The sequence below is a fragment of the Amblyomma mixtum genome, chromosome 2, assembly GCF_055824585.1.
Source record: "Amblyomma mixtum isolate Tamu chromosome 2, ASM5582458v1, whole genome shotgun sequence".
NCBI classification, from domain to species: Eukaryota; Metazoa; Arthropoda; class Arachnida; order Ixodida; family Ixodidae; genus Amblyomma; species Amblyomma mixtum.
In genome coordinates, this window is record NC_143013.1 from 8,284,376 (window position 1) to 8,300,961 (window position 16,586).

General features: G+C 43.4%; 1 protein-coding gene across 6 annotated transcripts in view; it reads right to left on the minus strand.

The window, feature by feature from the left end:
- LOC149358342 (intermembrane lipid transfer protein VPS13A-like) overlaps positions 1-16,586 on the minus strand; it is a 100,085-nt gene that overhangs the window by 69,009 nt on the left and 14,490 nt on the right. For all 6 annotated transcript variants that reach the window (XM_089570400.1, XM_089570395.1, XM_089570396.1 and 3 more), the window contains exons 14-24: positions 13,875-14,094; positions 13,301-13,413; positions 12,716-12,856; positions 11,756-11,823; positions 9,968-10,046; positions 9,448-9,535; positions 8,548-8,665; positions 6,762-6,936; positions 4,637-4,763; positions 2,917-3,216; positions 672-745 (exon numbers count right to left, since the gene is read on the minus strand). In XM_089570400.1, the coding sequence (XP_089426526.1) occupies positions 672-745; positions 2,917-3,216; positions 4,637-4,763; positions 6,762-6,936; positions 8,548-8,665; positions 9,448-9,535; positions 9,968-10,046; positions 11,756-11,823; positions 12,716-12,856; positions 13,301-13,413; positions 13,875-14,094 (1,503 nt within the window). The remainder of the gene's footprint in view (positions 1-671; positions 746-2,916; positions 3,217-4,636; positions 4,764-6,761; positions 6,937-8,547; positions 8,666-9,447; positions 9,536-9,967; positions 10,047-11,755; positions 11,824-12,715; positions 12,857-13,300; positions 13,414-13,874; positions 14,095-16,586) is intronic.

Below are 16,586 nucleotides of genomic sequence, written 5' to 3' on the forward strand. Positions count from 1 at the left end.
TGGCCCGAAAATACGTAAAAAGTAAAAAGCTGCACTCAAAATTTGCGTTACCAGCTATTGCAATTGTCTGTCAACATTTTTTATTTCTTGGTGAATTAAAACAAACATTTCTAAGCATATCAAAAATAATACTGCGACTACTCTCATAAAATTTTAATCTTATATCTCAAAGGTTTATTTCTTCCTTGATTCTTGTGAAAAGTCTAAAAAGTGAAAACCCAAATTTTTTGGTCATTTTTGCTGACATAAAAGCCGCATTCCACTTTAACCTTCCCTGTGCCAGTGCAGCCACCCTACCCCTGTAAACTACCTGATCTTGTCTGAATACCTGACTCTACCTACCTCTGTTACTTCTATTGGAGTTTACTCATTTGCCGCTACGGGAACATCGATTATCTGTTCTCTGAATTACATGCCTTGCCCATACTTGTTTTACCTCCTGTATTTACTCTAGGATACCGTTAACTTCTGTTTATTCCTAAATCCACCCTGTCCCCTTCCTGTCTCTAAATGTTATCCCCCCCCCCCTACAATTTCCATACCTTGCTTCATTAAGTGCAATTTAACCTCAAGTTTCCTTCAAGTTTATACCCCACAGGTGGACATTGTACCCACGCTAGCCTTCTATAGTGCGGGAAGTAAACTTACTATCATAAGCAGGGTGCCCTTACCTTGCGGTAGAGTATCGAGACCATGTCTTCGGCAGCCTTTGAGCTCAGCAGTTCGAGATATTCACCAGTAGGACCTGAAAAGGTTGAGCGCTGCCATTAGCCCATGAAGCGCAGGCGAGAAAGGTGCATGCAACAGCACAACATGAGCGCCAGCGCCTGAAAGCAAGTGTTCACACCTGAAAAAAGAACTGGCCATGAAAGGGGAGCACCAGCTGAGTGAAACACACAAAAGAAGGCAGCTGCAGGCATCAATGTTACCTGTCATATTATAGTGTTGTTCGATGATATACTTGGAAGAGGATTCTCAGAGGCACTATGTTAGTGAAGTCATCATAGGCAGAAGTAATGTACACAACTCAAGTGCACAAAGCATTGAAATGAAAATATTTATATACACTTTACTCACGACACTTTACGACAATCAAAATATTTGGTAGAAAGAAAAAAAGCCTTCCAACTTAGTTTATTTAGTACAACAGGTTAAAATGTTATCAGCTCTGTATCTTGATATAATGAAAGCAGAATTAAGTATGAAGCACTTAAGTGCAGCAATGACATTTGAAAGTTGCCTTAGGCTGTGACAACCTAATAACAGGTGCAATGGATTGCAGAATTCTGCACAACATATACATTTGCAGCATTCAGTCAAAGGCAACTTACTGTTGTTATCCTTTCTCATCGCCCCTAAATCAAGATAAGAATTAAATGGTTCTTTGTCTTCTGGATGCCCTTCAGGCATGTCAAAAGTCTGTGACGTCAGTGCAAGACATGAAATTTTTCTACTTTCCTTAATGACACAAGCCTTTAGTGTCCTGGAGTCTGTGATGTTCCATATTTTTACAGAAAATTACCTTATTTAAACCCGAATTCCCTCCTTCAGGCATTTCTTCCCCACAGCAGCTTGAAAACTCGATCAATTGAGGAAAAGTTAAACATTTTGAGCTTTTAAATTTCCTTGAAGCTCCATAAAAATTCTCTTTTTGGCATATTTTGCCCGTTAAATTTCTTAAAAAATTGAAAATTCCCCAATTGAAACACCCCTGCCAGCATCTCCACACTGTGCTACCACAGCTTTTTTGATCTGTTTCTGAGCAAGTCACCACACTTTCTCATATATTCCACACAAATAGGCCTCACTGACCTTCTGTACATAGCTGGCCTGTAAACTCCTCTTTTTTAAGAAATTACCAAAGCCTCTAATAAGGACCATGTGGAATAGCTGTTTTTTTTTTATTTGATTGTGCCATTGTGAAAATGTTTGTGGTTCACAGTACTTTTTTTTTGTTGTTATTATCAACAAGCTCATTATGCAAGTCCTGCAACACATATAAGGTTACTGGCGGACATTCACACTGCGGTGTGTAATGCGAGAACACAGAAATACCTGTTATGCTGTGCTACATGTGCGATCGAAAGAATATCAGAAAAAGGAAGCAGCATCGCATACATAACAGTGTGACAGTTATCCGACCCCCTCCCCAACTCCCCCTATCCCCGCCTCCTCTCCTACCCCCCCACTCCTTCAATGTGCAGACAACTATGCTAACGCTATGGATCTCAGGGTTGGTCCCTTAAAGGGCTACTGAAGCGGTTTTAGAATTCGATGAGTTTTAGCTTGCCGAATGTGTGAAATGCGCTGGTAAAGCCTGCGAAATCGTTTTGCTCTAGCATTTGAAATGGTGGCGTAATCGCCGAATAAAGTCGGCGGCGGCGTTCAGGCTTCTCTGAAGTGCACAGCGACGGGCAGAGGCCCCGATAATGACGTCACGTATGACGACACTGTGTTTCCAGCGAAGAAACGGTTATTCCATGGAAGAAAACCGACGCCATTGAAGGTGAAGCTCACAATGCATTGTTTGGCACCACCTGACGACGAACAGCAGCATGCAGGCGTAAGCAGCGGACATTGAAATTTCGGCAACAATGACGTCACTGCCGAGTTTCCTCGCACTCCTCCAAAGCAGTGAGGAGAAGCCTAAACATCGTTGCAGTTTTAATCGATGATTATGTCACCATTTTAAATGCTAGTGCAAAAATACTTTGTATGCTTTATCGAGAAGCTTGATAGATTCGAATTCTTGAATAACCTCGAATTCTCAAAAAACCGTTTCAGCTTCCCTTTAACAGTTATTGCCATAAAAGTTTGTATGATTCATGACCAAACTAGAGTACGAGCGAAATTTGGCAGTGAACAGATGATGTCAACAGCTGCCTACGGCACGAGAGCAGAAGGCAAGTGGCTCACCAATGTGGAGCTTGTCCACGAGGTAGATGCCACTGATGCTGGCCTGGAATGCTGGGCCGTACTCCATGAGCGCAACGTCGGCGCAGAGCTTGTCCAGGCGCAGCATCAGGTATGGCTTGTCTGCCTGGTCACTCGACCGTGCCAGATGCAGGGCCACCTCGCCCAACACAAAGCGCAGCAGTGAGTTGACAGTGTTGCTGGCCGACACGTTGTCATCGAAGCCTGGCACGTCCAGCGTCCTTCCCCAGTCCTCTGGCTCTTCATCCGAGTAGTCGGACGCTGACAGGTACTGGTCTGAGCCTGGGGTGTGTGTTGTGTGCACGCAGTTACCAATGCTGCTAAGAAAACCTCATGTTCTTGAACATGAAGCAGGCCAGGCTTGTTCATTGTCATTAAAAATGAAATCAACTGCTGCGCAAAAAAAAAAAGGAAAAACATGGAAGACAAGGCAAGGATGGCACCTACCTTCTAGTACTGCATCATGTTTTAGCTGTTCTTGCATAGAGTGCCGGAAACTTTTAGCATGAAGTGGATAATCAGACTCATGATAGTGAGAGTAACTACTGACTGAAGGCCAGTCAAATGATGCATTCATACAGGGCAGTTAGTTTGACATTTGTATTTATGTATAATCAAAAGAAGCGGCACTCAAGCAGTGTATTACCAGGCACTTTTGCAAAGGCAACAGAGAGCACCGAAGAATTGAAGGATATGAGAGAACAGCAGACAAACCCATGGTGGATAAGGTGACACGAGCTGCAGTGCGTGTGAATCATGGTTAGAAAACCTGTTCTTCTGCGCCTAACTGTCATTTGAGAAGGTAATTTTATGCTGTCAAGAGAACACACTCTGTGCATTATGCCTTGATGCACCCGGCAATATTTCTTATGCAATCATTGATCAATGATTTGGTCATGATGAAATGTCTTCTTATCACTCAAAATTTTCTTAGAAACCAGTGGAGCATGAAAAAAATAACTAATCATGCAAATTGCTCAATAACTAGCCACGCTACAATGCAAGCCTGTAAAAGTAGGCAGGCTGCATTATGGGAGCTCAGTTTGAAACTACGGCGGTCATCACTGTATGCCAATCTCGAGAGGCACAATGCTATTCTCAGCCTCAGCGACTGAAACCATGAATTTATTGAAAATCTCAAGCACTTTCTTTGAAAAATTGACTCAAAAAGTGAAAGCCTGGTGAAATATTGCTGTAAGAGATGGGCTAAATGGCCTTCAATAATGCAGTAAAAGAATGTAAACAGACTTCAGCCCCTGAATAGAGCAGTGATTATATTAACTTATACATAAACCAAAAAGCTGAAACCATTATACAGTTTTATTCTAATAAAATGAAGAAGTAAATATGGTAAAGCTAGATTTGACACACACAACATTACAGTGAAAATTGCGTTAATAGAAAAACTCGGGAATTTTCGAAATAGAAATAGCGCTCCATCAGAATGCTACATCAAGATATCTTAAATGTCACAACCTCTTTAATGAGCATGCATACCTGCATGTATGTGGCACTATTGGCAACAAGTGACAAACAAACAGGACACATCAAACGTGACCACAAAACGAAATGTGACATGTTATCACCTTTGAAAAGCGGTCATTGCTTTTCAGAAGTGCAAACAACGTATGCAAGCACTTTATGTCCCTCACATAAAAAAAGTACCCTGAAAGAGAGAGTGAATGTAAATCAGAATGCATACCAGCAATGGAAAGCTGGGTGGAAGATCGTGACGGCCTGCTCGCTACAGCAACCGGAGCCTGAGTGACATGCTTTTTTATGAGCTTCAACTCTTCACTTGAGGGCTCAATCTTCGTGTCTTCATCAGCCTAAAGAAAAAAACGACCAGAAACTGGTAGGTGCTCTGGAAGCACTGTGAATGCCACACTGTGCCAGGCATGATGTGCCTGAACAAACTTTGAGCGCTGTCTTCAAATTACTGTGATCATTTAGGCCAGCATTAAATAATACCTTAAACTGGTACCCAGATTTTAAAGGGACACTGAGGAGAAATTGAAGTTGACTTGCATCGACAGAATACCAGCTCCAGATTACAAAAACGCCACTCATACTGACAACAAAGCTCTTGTAACGTAGAAAAGAGGAAGAACCAAAATACAGGTATCGCCGCCACAGGCCAAACTCGCAAGTACAAGCGTCATGACATCATAGGACAAAACAGTGTTGCTAGAACCAATGGTTCTAGCAACGCTAGGACACGAGAAGCACAAATCACTGAGGCGCAGCCAATGCATGCGCAAATATCCTTGACGTCGCCAGATGGCACCACGTGCCCGGCAGATACGCGCGCGCCTGAAGCATCGGGACCAATCAGCGCCTGATCACCAGCGTTAGGCGGGCTCCCGGTATTCCGCTAGCGGTAACAAGGTACACGGTATGCTAAAGGTGTTTATTTGCGAGAACTTCGTTGACGACTTCGAGAACGAGATCCATCGTAACGCTGGCAAAACGCCGGTGCAAACGTAAGCGAAGCGACTGTAGCGACGGCCGCAATAGCCGATAGATGCCTTCAACGTGCGGCCGGCGGTAGCTTTCTTTTCGGCTGCTGCTAGGCCGCACTGCTGGGCTGCCAGAAATCACGGAGCCACGTCACTTAGTCCTCACGTCAGAAATCACGTCACTTAGTCCTCTGTCGTCATAGGAGAATCCCAAGTTCGAATCAGAGCGGCGGGAAAAACTTTTTCAACTTCGAATCCAAATTTCTTAGAAATAAATGCATTTTTCGCTGCCGGCCAAGTGGCAACAAAGCCATGACATGCCAAACTATCGAATTTTGCTATAAAAAAAATATTAATAGTGCTCTCCTCACTGTCCCTTTAAGGCCCGTATGTCTCATATCTTTTGTATCTTTTTTTTTGGTTTCAGCATATAACGGTTCCTGACAATAAACGTCAGTTGGAAGGAAACACTCGTGTTTCCGCTCTCGCCTTTGTGCTTGTCTGTTTTAAGCTGCGCTCTACATTTTTATTCATGGTTTGCCTCATGTGACCTCCACCCTAGCCGTGGTGCCACAACTACAGCTCAGGTGTTGAAATCGAAACTGAAACTTCAAGACAGAAAAAAATTATTGACTAGGTGCACGTGAACCCACATAGCAATCCATGTTTACTAATGCATAACACACTATTATAAAAAACAAAAAAACATGCAACAGAAATTTGGTGTTCCTTCTATAAAGAGTAGGCACCAAACTTTTGTGAGTGTTTTCTTCTTTGGAATGGTGCTTAAGACATCAATAAACATATATACCCTTGTAGAATTCACTCACGCCTGGTAAAAAATTTGTAATTGAATTTCTTCGCTCATGCTGTTCTGGCTTCAACAGCCAAATGGTGGCTATGACGTTAACTTGGACTTCAGGTCACATAACGCATAAAAAAGCCACAATGTAATTGTTGCTTTATCATTTTAATTCCTACCGACTCTTACGCCAGCCTGCTGCAAGAGACCGAATGATAAGAAATGAACAAGAATCTGTAACATTGCAGTTTTCGTTATTTCTCAAGTGACCTGAATGCCAAGTTAACATCGTAGCCACCATTCGGCTGTTGAAACCAAAACTGAAATAGCAGGAGTGAAGAAATTCAACTATGAATTATTTACAAAGTGTATGCAAATTTCATGTGATGATCTATATTTATTAATGTCTTGCACATCATTACAAAGGAAGACTATACACCGCCTAAATTTGGCGTCTCCGACTGCTAGCACTTTGATTACAAGCTTGACATACACTGCATTGATGCAGTGGACGTCCTGACATGCCTTGTGCACACACTGACAATGGAACCAGGTGGAGGCCTCACCTTGAACGCTTCACACACCATCTCCTCTAGGCGCTCCTTGCTGGGGCCGTCGACGGCGTCACCGACCATCAGCAGATGTGGCAGCGGGAAGTTGTGGGCAAATTCAACAAGGAGGCCAAGGCGTCTGTCCGACAGGTTCAGTTTCAGGCTTGAAACTGAGACGTTCAGCTTGTGCCTGGACGACAGAAGTTGAACAGTGCTCTGCTCATTCCATTGCTACGGGATCTTCCATGTCAGAAAAAAGGACGCCCGTGTGCTTGCCAAGCATCAAGCAGCGTCTTCCAGCAAAGGTATCAAAACTAGTACTACTTCTACTACATCAGCAGTGAACTTGATCGCTAAAAAAAAGATGTGTACAAATATTCATGTCATAAAATCATTTTTGAGATTGACATAACACTTTGCTAGGTCACGAAAACTGTTCCAAAGCCAGTCAGTCTCTGATGCTATACTCCGTTTCATACATAGCAGTCAACGCAGCAAAGGCTGCGGCACCTGTTTGCGCTCCTCGTCCGCATCGTAATGTAGTGCGTCGAAAGTGAAAAAGAGTAATAAACTTAAAATTAAAGTAAGTGTTGGTAGATATTGTAGTATAATAATAAAAGTGTTTTATTTTGCAAAAAGATTGCTTTTTCTTTTATGTTCTTCAAAACAGAGTGCCTTAGTTTTCTGGTTTTTTTCCGGCTCCTCCTGTATCAGGTTTTCGCAGCTAGGCCGGCTGGTGATGTCGTCTGCTTTCGTCTTTCGGTTTTTGAGTCTGCGAAAATGGCACCGCTATCTCCTACTCGCTTGTTTTCTTCGCCCACTGCGGCTTCAAAAACATCTGCTCGCCTATTCTCCAAGCTGAAGTCTCCGAAAATTTCGAAAGACTGCAAGCAGGTGATTGTCAACGTTTACTCTAGCGTAAGGAAGCGCTTCCCGGAGAAGTCTGTGCGTGAAGTTCTCGAAACTGTGGGCAAGATGACCGGGGTGAGCCCTCGGACAGTTGCGAGGTTCAAGAAAGAAGGTCTCTCTACTGCGCCGCAAAAACGACCTAGCAAGGTGAAAATATCTAGCTCTCGCAGTGTTAAATATGACAGCTTTGCACTCAATGCCATCCAACTTAAGTTACTTCGCATGTATGCCGTACACTATACTGCCTTTTCCCTTCGAAACAAGAAAACAGCGCTGTGTTTTTCAAAGTAGATATTAGAGTTTGACAGTTTCGAGTTTCTACCTAAAGAATCTTTTAAGAAAAATAAAAAAAATAAATAAAAAAACCAGCCAAGCCGGGAGTCGAACCTTGGCCCCTTACAAAATGAACGGACAGGCGCGCGCTTCGTACCACTCAACCACGACGCGAGGCGGACGGATACATTTTGCTTGTTTTTTGCAGTGGACTACTTTCGTACCTTTGGCAGCGTTGACTGCTATGTATGAAACGGAGTATAGATCGGGAGCTGCCAACGTTTTAGCTTTGGCTAACCGCAACAGTTTTTAAAAGTTGCTGAGCCCGTGCACCCTGGTTTTCATCCCTGCCTTCCCGACTTGCATGCAAAAAAAAAAAAAGAGCTTGTGGAGATAAGGCCTTTCTATAAAGTGGTAGTCTGCTACAAGCATTCACAGTGTGGTCAGTCCCAAAATGAAGTAGGTAAAGAAAAGAGAAGGGGGAATTGAGGCATGCATTCATTTAGGTTATTGGAGAACGCAAAAAGCCCTCCCACGAGCCCAAGTGTTTCATGGAACACAGTACTAGATGAACACAGGAACCCAAACAACGAGTGTGCGCCACACACTTCAGCCTCACCTGGGCAAGTATCGGTAGTCAGGCTTGACGCTGTTGGAAAAGAGGGCCTGCACCTTGATCTTGGGCACCAGGTGCATGTCTGACTCGGGAAGCAGGCGAGCCATTCTCCACTCATCTCCTGCAGCAAGAAAGTGCAGCCCTCAACTCCTGCTGCCAAAGCATGAGCCAAAACCCACTGGCTTGCTTAACCCTTTCACCCGCTCAGCAGCATTGCAGCTACGTCTCCTAAGTAAGAACAGGACAAAGTGCAGCAGGTGAAGGAATGCCTACATTTATGGCCACACCACCACAGACAGTCTTCTAACAAATGCTGGGCCAGTGCTCCGTTAGCTTTATTTCTGACAAGGCAGATGCCTCAAAATTGTGTTTTTGCATGAGCTGTGAAAGCAAGTCCACAGTTTGATACACTGTTTTAGAAATTATCAAGTGATCTGAAGAATGCAAGAGTGTGCACAGGAAGTCTTTTAGCCACAGCGTTCAAAAGATGCTGAGGCGCTCCAAGTGTCTTGTCTTCTGTCCGTTCATGCAAACATGCATGCAAAGAAGAGCATGCAGCTGCATAGCCTCTTAAAATATGCCCAAGTTCAATTGATAGTGACTGACTGTATGGTGAAACAGCCTGCAAGAACCAATTAAAGTATGATTACAGCCAAAATAAAAAAAAGGTGAAGGTAAAGGTAGAGGTTGGTTCGTGCATGGATTTAGGTGCTCAGGGAACACAGAAAGCACTCCAAAGAACCCAAGGGTTCCAGTGAATAGAGTTTGCTCCTGTACACAAAAAAAAAAGTTCTGACCGCAAAGATATGAATTGTTTTCTGCCCCCCAGCTGTCAGCTGCTTTTGCTACTGGGCCCTTCTGGTGCCCCATCCACTCTTGATAGCCATGGTAAAGGAGGCGTACCCGAGTCGGTGAACAGCACTTGTATGTCAGACAGGCACACGTTGAACCTGTCATAGAGCTTCTCTTCAATTTCCATCTTGGTCGCCTCCTGAAAAATTTCAGTGTACAATGAGCAAAACAGCATTCACCACAAAGACACACTGCAAGTACCTGTATTCACTTTCTGCATATACTTATACCCCCCTCCCTCCATAATCATTAGAGAAAGGTCTTGTTTCACCCTGTCAACAGGCCCAGCCAATCACATCACAAGATACTTTCACTGCTTTGCAAAATAAATTATCTCGAAAATATAGTGTACTGGTCTCATTTATGCAATATGTACGACTTTCTTATCGATGCTCGACCTAATTTATGCAAGGAATTCTGTACATATGCATACTGTGGCTGGGACATACTTGCTTCCATTTGTTGATAGATGTATGCCGTAAGCATGGAATTCAGTGCTCTACCAATGTCTGAAACAACACTGAAAACCTAGCAGACAACAAAGCATAAGAAAAAAGAAGCATGGAATCACCTCGAGATGAAGGGAGTCACTTTGGAGGTCACTCTTGAAACTCAACTTTCCCATGTCGATCACCAGGATGTTGCCACTCCTAGGAAAACACATAAGTACAAAAAATAGCTGACTCGAAATGCACTCAGTCACGACAATCCAAGCTGAATGTTCTGCAGAAACTAGTCAGACACACTGCTCACAGTACACCGCACACTGTCAATGATGCCAGCTATGAGCAACTTCAATGCCCAGTGCACCATTGCAATAGCCTCTGTCACACTGGACAGTTCAAAAACTGCTTTTCTCAAACAAGGCGTTCACGCAAGCGGTACACATTCTAAGATTTTTTAAAACTGAAGCAGCATCGTTGGTGCTTACCTAGCGCTAGCAGAAATGTATGCATGTTCGTAGTACGCCAAATAAAAAGTAAAGATCAATTATCACCTTTCGAACTGTCCAAGCTACAAGGAAAGTTTCAAACAGAAGAAAAAAAAAAGGAAGGATAAGCGATGCAATTTTTTAAAAGAAAGCTCCTTTCTAAGTGTTCTTTCTGCATTCCAAATGATATTCATGAAACCGCAACAGTAACTGTAGCAGCGTTTATGTTTCTGATAGCACATGCAGCTGCATCAACTAATGTGTGCTATGGCAACAAACAGTAGGAAATATTCATAACATGCGCTAGAGCTGAAGATGTTTCGGTTACTGTTTGCTCTGCTCATAGTACAGGAAAGAAAAATGCCTTCACAGCAGAGCTCCTGCTATGAAAAAAGTTTCACACTTGATGCTTTGATGCCTTGCGATTTTTTTAAACAAAACTTTTCATCTACCAGAAACCTGAAGCACAGTATTAGATCTTAAAAGAACTAATGAAGTTATCAACAAATGAAGAACACTGCTTGCTCTAGGCACTAGTGCGCAATACTGCTTAGGCTGTTTCCAGAACGTACGCCAGTTTTCATTACACTCTTAGCGAGATTCCCTGCATAGTGACAAAAGAAAACCTTGCACTAAAAAACACAGGAAAATCAGCAAAAAGGAAAAGGCAGTTTGTATTCAAAGTACAGAGGTTCAGAACCTGAAATGTAAATAGCCAGAGCAAAGCCTTGCCAGTACACCTTCGAGCACTTCACTGTTAGAGTTTCTTCAATATCTTCATGGATGTAAGACCCATACTGGTGTTAAGCTGTGTGGTGCAGCCGTCTCACAATTATCAGGCATTAGCAACATCTGTTGTGTGTCTTTTGTGTTCCCTTATCCACCCATGCACAATGTCATGCACCACAATGTCACACAATGAAAGCATCAACACAACCGACTAGATAACCACTGCACAGTACATGGTTTACAGTTAAATTGCAATTGAGTTCCCAATAAAATTCCCACACACAATCTGCCTGCTCTAATAGAAACAACCATGGCAATCATTTTTGCAACCATGTGAAGTTCAAGTACTCCCTTCTAGCATGAACTAGAGCATATGTTTTCAATAATCAAACATGGCTTCTCAGTCTCGATGGAAAATGAAAGCGCATACATACGGCCCCTGAGAAAGTGTCAGTATATTCAATTAATAATGACTGATTGCATTTCAAAATCATTATTATTACTGTATTTGCAAACAGAGCAAATACAGTATGACTAGTCTCTAAATAAAGTGTAAAATGAAAAGTGGGGGTTGAGGCATGCATGGATACAGTAGGTGCCCGGGGAGCCCAAGAAGCACTCCAAGGAACCAAGGGGTTCTGTGGAAAAACCCAGTCTGAGAACCCTTGAACGAGAGAAGGAAGAAAACTGAGCACTCACTTCTGGAATGATCCATGTTCGTGTACAACAAAGTACGGGGACTTGAATTCAATGTTGAAGAAGAATGTCTGCGAGAAACGATAGAAGGCGGCCAAAAGATGTTTAAACACCAAATTTTTTTTTTTTTTAAATGGGCATGTGTAAAGTGAGGACTAGCATGGATGTATCATGAAAAGGCACTGAAGAAGACTGCAGGAAGTGAAGGCCTCGCTGGTACCCGCTATAGAGGAGTAAGGAACACATGAGAAAAACAATGTGAAGAATTTCAGTTCAAAAACAAGTTTCTGAACTTTTCCTTTTTAGCAAGGATAGCAAAGGTGTATGCAAGTGAAACGCAGTCTCACTGCTTTCTAATTCACGTACATTAAGGGCCTGTGCAAATAAAATGAAGTTCGAACTCAAAAGAGGGCCCCCAGAACAAGAGGCTGGTAATCCACACGATTGGGTTTTTCGAGTCCACACCACAGATACCTGACTACCCGCAGCACTCTGTCTCACTACAACAGCACAGCATTTTGCAAAGTGGAGCCAGCATCAGTAAGTTAAAGATTGAATTCACAAAACTGCAGGCACTTGAAAATCATTCCGTGAACAGTGATTCACTAATGCTGCCCTTAGGCTCCATGGTGCAAGGCTGCTTTAGTGAAACTGAGTACTTATTGTACAGCAGACAAAAAGCCTGAATGACAGTATGTTAAAAAAAATCCCAACATACAACTGCAAATTTTTTAGTACTGAAAGCATCCTCTACTGCCAAACAAATGTTGACAGAGTCACGATAGATTGAGCTATCAAATTTTACTGAGAACAAAAGCCCAACAAAGTTGTCTTCCATGTTTCTTTAATGCAAAATCATTCAACAATCCCTGCTACGATACACAGCTAAGCTTTTGAAGCTTAACCATAGACAGTGATGGACAGCCAACAATCTGTATTAAGAGGAGAGATCTCGAAATTCACCTTGCGATGTGTCAAGGCATGCAGCAGACCAGTCTTGCTCCACTCTGCAATTGTGTTCAGCTGCTTGGCGGCAAGGCCACGAATGTCAGACGCAGACACAGTTGGAATGCTGAAGAATGTCAGCAGTTCTGACACCGAATGCTGAAATAAGAGAAAGCAAAAATGTAAAAGCAGAGCCAACAAAGTCTTCACCAAACTTCTTACAAGAAAACCTGTCCAGTTTTCTATTTCTGCTCCTGCAAGCATTATAGTGAATAATAAGTATCAGGAGAAATGTAAAGTAAGCAGGATACAGCTCATTTGAGTCATAGTTTACTGGTGAAGTGTGACTGAGCAGGAAGCACAGGCAGTTGTCCTCCAAGACTGACAGCTGCTTGAACGACCCCTTTTAAGAGAAGACCGAACCATTGAATACATTAACAATGCCCATTTAAAAAAATTCTAACAAATTTTTCTGGCAATTCAGACAAATCTCAATCGTTTCTTTAACTTTCTTAGGCCTAATTACATTTTCCTCACTGAAGTTACCATTTGTGTTGGACAAAAATAATATTTATTTGAAAAAAAAAAAATTGCAGCATTTACCTCATTGTAAACAACTTCAATGGGTTCTGCATACAGCATCACACCATAGTTAGCCTTTATGTCCAGTGGATTTTGCTCAAAGTCCAAAGCAAACACATGTTGTGGGGAGATCTCTGCAAGACAAAGAGAGAGAGAGAAACATAGCATTAAGATACTAGACAAAATTGATATTCCACCCATTCAATTTGATGCAATGAAAAGAATATCCCTGTATAAAGTACAAAAGCTTTAAGAACAAATGGCTTGTTCCAGCTGGGTACAGCCCATAGTTGCTCTTTTTCTCTCTGACTCTAACTGCGTCGTTAAATGTGTGGCTGGGCAAAAGGTTGAGTTGACAAGGCAGAGTGCATGCAGCGAGCATAAAGATAAAAAGATCACAGGGCGTTACCAGAGATATAAATATACTAGCATACAATGTACAGCATACAATAGATGTGTTTGCTTCCATTTGATGGTAACATTATTGCACTAGGGCATTCATAACTGCAGAGGTGGCAGAGTGTAAGAAGCCTGTTTACACCCCCAACCACACCATTACAGACAGTGCCCCAAAACAAGAGCTGGCACTTCTTACCACTAGCTGACTTGTCGACTGAGAGAACGGTGACCAGGTCGTGGTCACTAGAGGCGCCCTCGATGACAAAACCCTCGGTGCGTGCTGACACCTTGAAGGCTCGAGCACCGGGCCGCGTCTCAAGACTGGTGAGGAACTGACTCAGCGTGGCAACCAGCACCTCGTGGCCGCTGGTGCTGCCCACTAGGGACAGTGTGCAGTTGGCCAACGTGAAGTTCACCTGCATGGCAGGTTATCACAGCATATGTATGCTTCAGTAAGCCATCAGCATGGTCCCATTTGAGAACCCTAAAACGTAAGCCACTCTAAATGACATCCACACATGATCACAAAATGAACAAGGGAGGGGAAAACCTCAGGTTGCTAGAGCCAACGTTTCGACAAGGGGACTTGTCTTCGTCTGGGCAAAGCGTTCATCATCGGCAGGAATTAAATAGGGCCTTCGCTCCGAGGAGGAAGGCCCCGGGGGTGGGGAAGGAAAGTGATGTGGGAGGGGATGCGTGTCAGGAAGGGGAGGGAGGTGAATCATGATTCCTTAGGCTGCAATAGTGGAACAACTTATATCCGGGGGGTGTGTAATGAACAAAAGGCTTTGAAGGGGCGGCGACGGGGGAGGAGGCGCTGGGTGAACCTGCAAAACTCAGATAAAAGGCGTCCGCTTCGGCTGCGGGAGGTGGTTGGTTCGAAACCCACCGCCGGACACCCACCGGTAAAAATGGGTACAAGCCACCCCCGGCCCGGCGCCCTTCTTCAGGGGTGTGCGCTTGGAAGAGGCTCCGTAAACCCCGCTGCGCCCCTTCGGGGGCAACCTAGTTTCGAGCACTCAGCCTGCAAAGGTGGTTCGTGTCTCACTGCAAAGTGAGGAGTTCCGACTCAAAACTCGTACGCTCTAACCAGCGTGTCTCAAGACAAACACTGTAAGCGATCCTTCGTTTCGAAGAGAAAACTTCAGAGTATCACAGCTGACTAGACATGGCGGTTTTTCCGACTGTCTGACTTGCGAGAAAAAAAAACAAAAAGGGCCACAAATTGGGCTTATGTCGCACGAGGCGGACTTATGGTTGCTTGGCAGGGGAACTTATCACTCATCCGCCAAGGCAACTGTTTGGTCTAAGACCCTTTTCCCAAGCATTTCACCCTAGAAGAGCCGAGCACCAGGCCAGGGGAAATCTTGTACCCATTAAAGAAACCGGTGGGTACCCGGCGGCACTGGGGATCGAACCCAGCACCTCCCGAATGCGAGGCGGATTAGACTTGTACATTAAATCTGTCTCGAAAGAAATTATAGACCAAACAAAGCAAGCTCGAAAACGCAGAAACGTTACCCCAACGAAACAGGCTACTCTGAACCATTTAGCTTCTAGAACCGATATAGTCATTAAACCTGCAGACAAAGGAGGTAGCATAGTTATCCTGCCAGCCGAAAAATACAAAAAAGAAGCTTCTAGGCAACTTAACAACCCTTGTCATTATAGGAAATTAGATTCAGATCCCACTTCAGAGTTCTGCAAATTGATTCTGAACAAACTGGCAAACTTACTATCAAGAGAACTAATCACGCAGTCCGATTACCACTTCTTAAATCCGCTAAACAAACAGGCAGGACGCTTTTACCTACTTCTCAAAATCCATAAGGTTTCCGAAGAAGACTTGTTTACTGCAGATATCCCCGGCAGACCTATCGTTTCAAACAATAACACGCCCACAGAGAACTTATCAATTTTCCTGAACAACTATCTTGCAGATATTCCCACCCACCTCCCTTCCTTTGTCGAGGATACACCGCACTTTCTCCGCATAATAGAGTCTCTGAATGACGCTTCCATTATCCCAGCAGATAGCATACTTGTCACACTTGACGTCGCCGCTTTGTACACAAATATTCCCATTAATGAAGGTATCGACGCACTCTTAAAAATTCTAACTCAAAGTCCTCACCCGCACGAAACTGAAGTATACCTCACGCTATTTGAATTGGTACTAACACTCAACTACTTTGAATTCAATTCTTCTTACTACCTTCAAGTATTTGGAACAAGCATGGGCACTCCCTTCGCACCCACCTACGCGAACATTTTTATGGGGCTACTAGAATCTAAACTTCTAAATTCATTTCTAAAAAAACCACTCATATACCTGCGGCACATAGACGATATTTTCATGATATGGGAGCATGGGGCTGAGACCCTGAAGGCATTCGTCATACATTTCAATTCATTCCACTCCAGCATTAAATTCACCTTCAACTCCTCGAAAACGCAAGTCAATTTCCTTGACACCACTGTCTATTTAGAAAATAGCAAGCTCAAAACCACACTTTACAGGAAGCCTACTGACCGACAACAATACTTAGATTTCACTAGCCATCATCCAAGACACTGCAAACAAGGTATATTCGTAGGACAGGCAACGAGACTAAGAAGAATATGTAGCGACGACGATGACTACCTGAAACACCTCCACTCGCTAAAAAACACACTAATCACCAGAAACCATCCACAGACAACCCTTAATAATGCGTTCCAACGAGCAACCACTTTGAAACAAGATGTAGTTCTTAAAAAACGAACAAAAGCTAACAGTCAACGACCTCCTGCACTTATAACGAAATACTCAAATGCGCTTCCAAACATAAACAATATCCTGCGGAAATACTACCCCATTTTAACTGGTAACGACCGTCTCAAGAAAATATTTCCCGACGCACCAAGG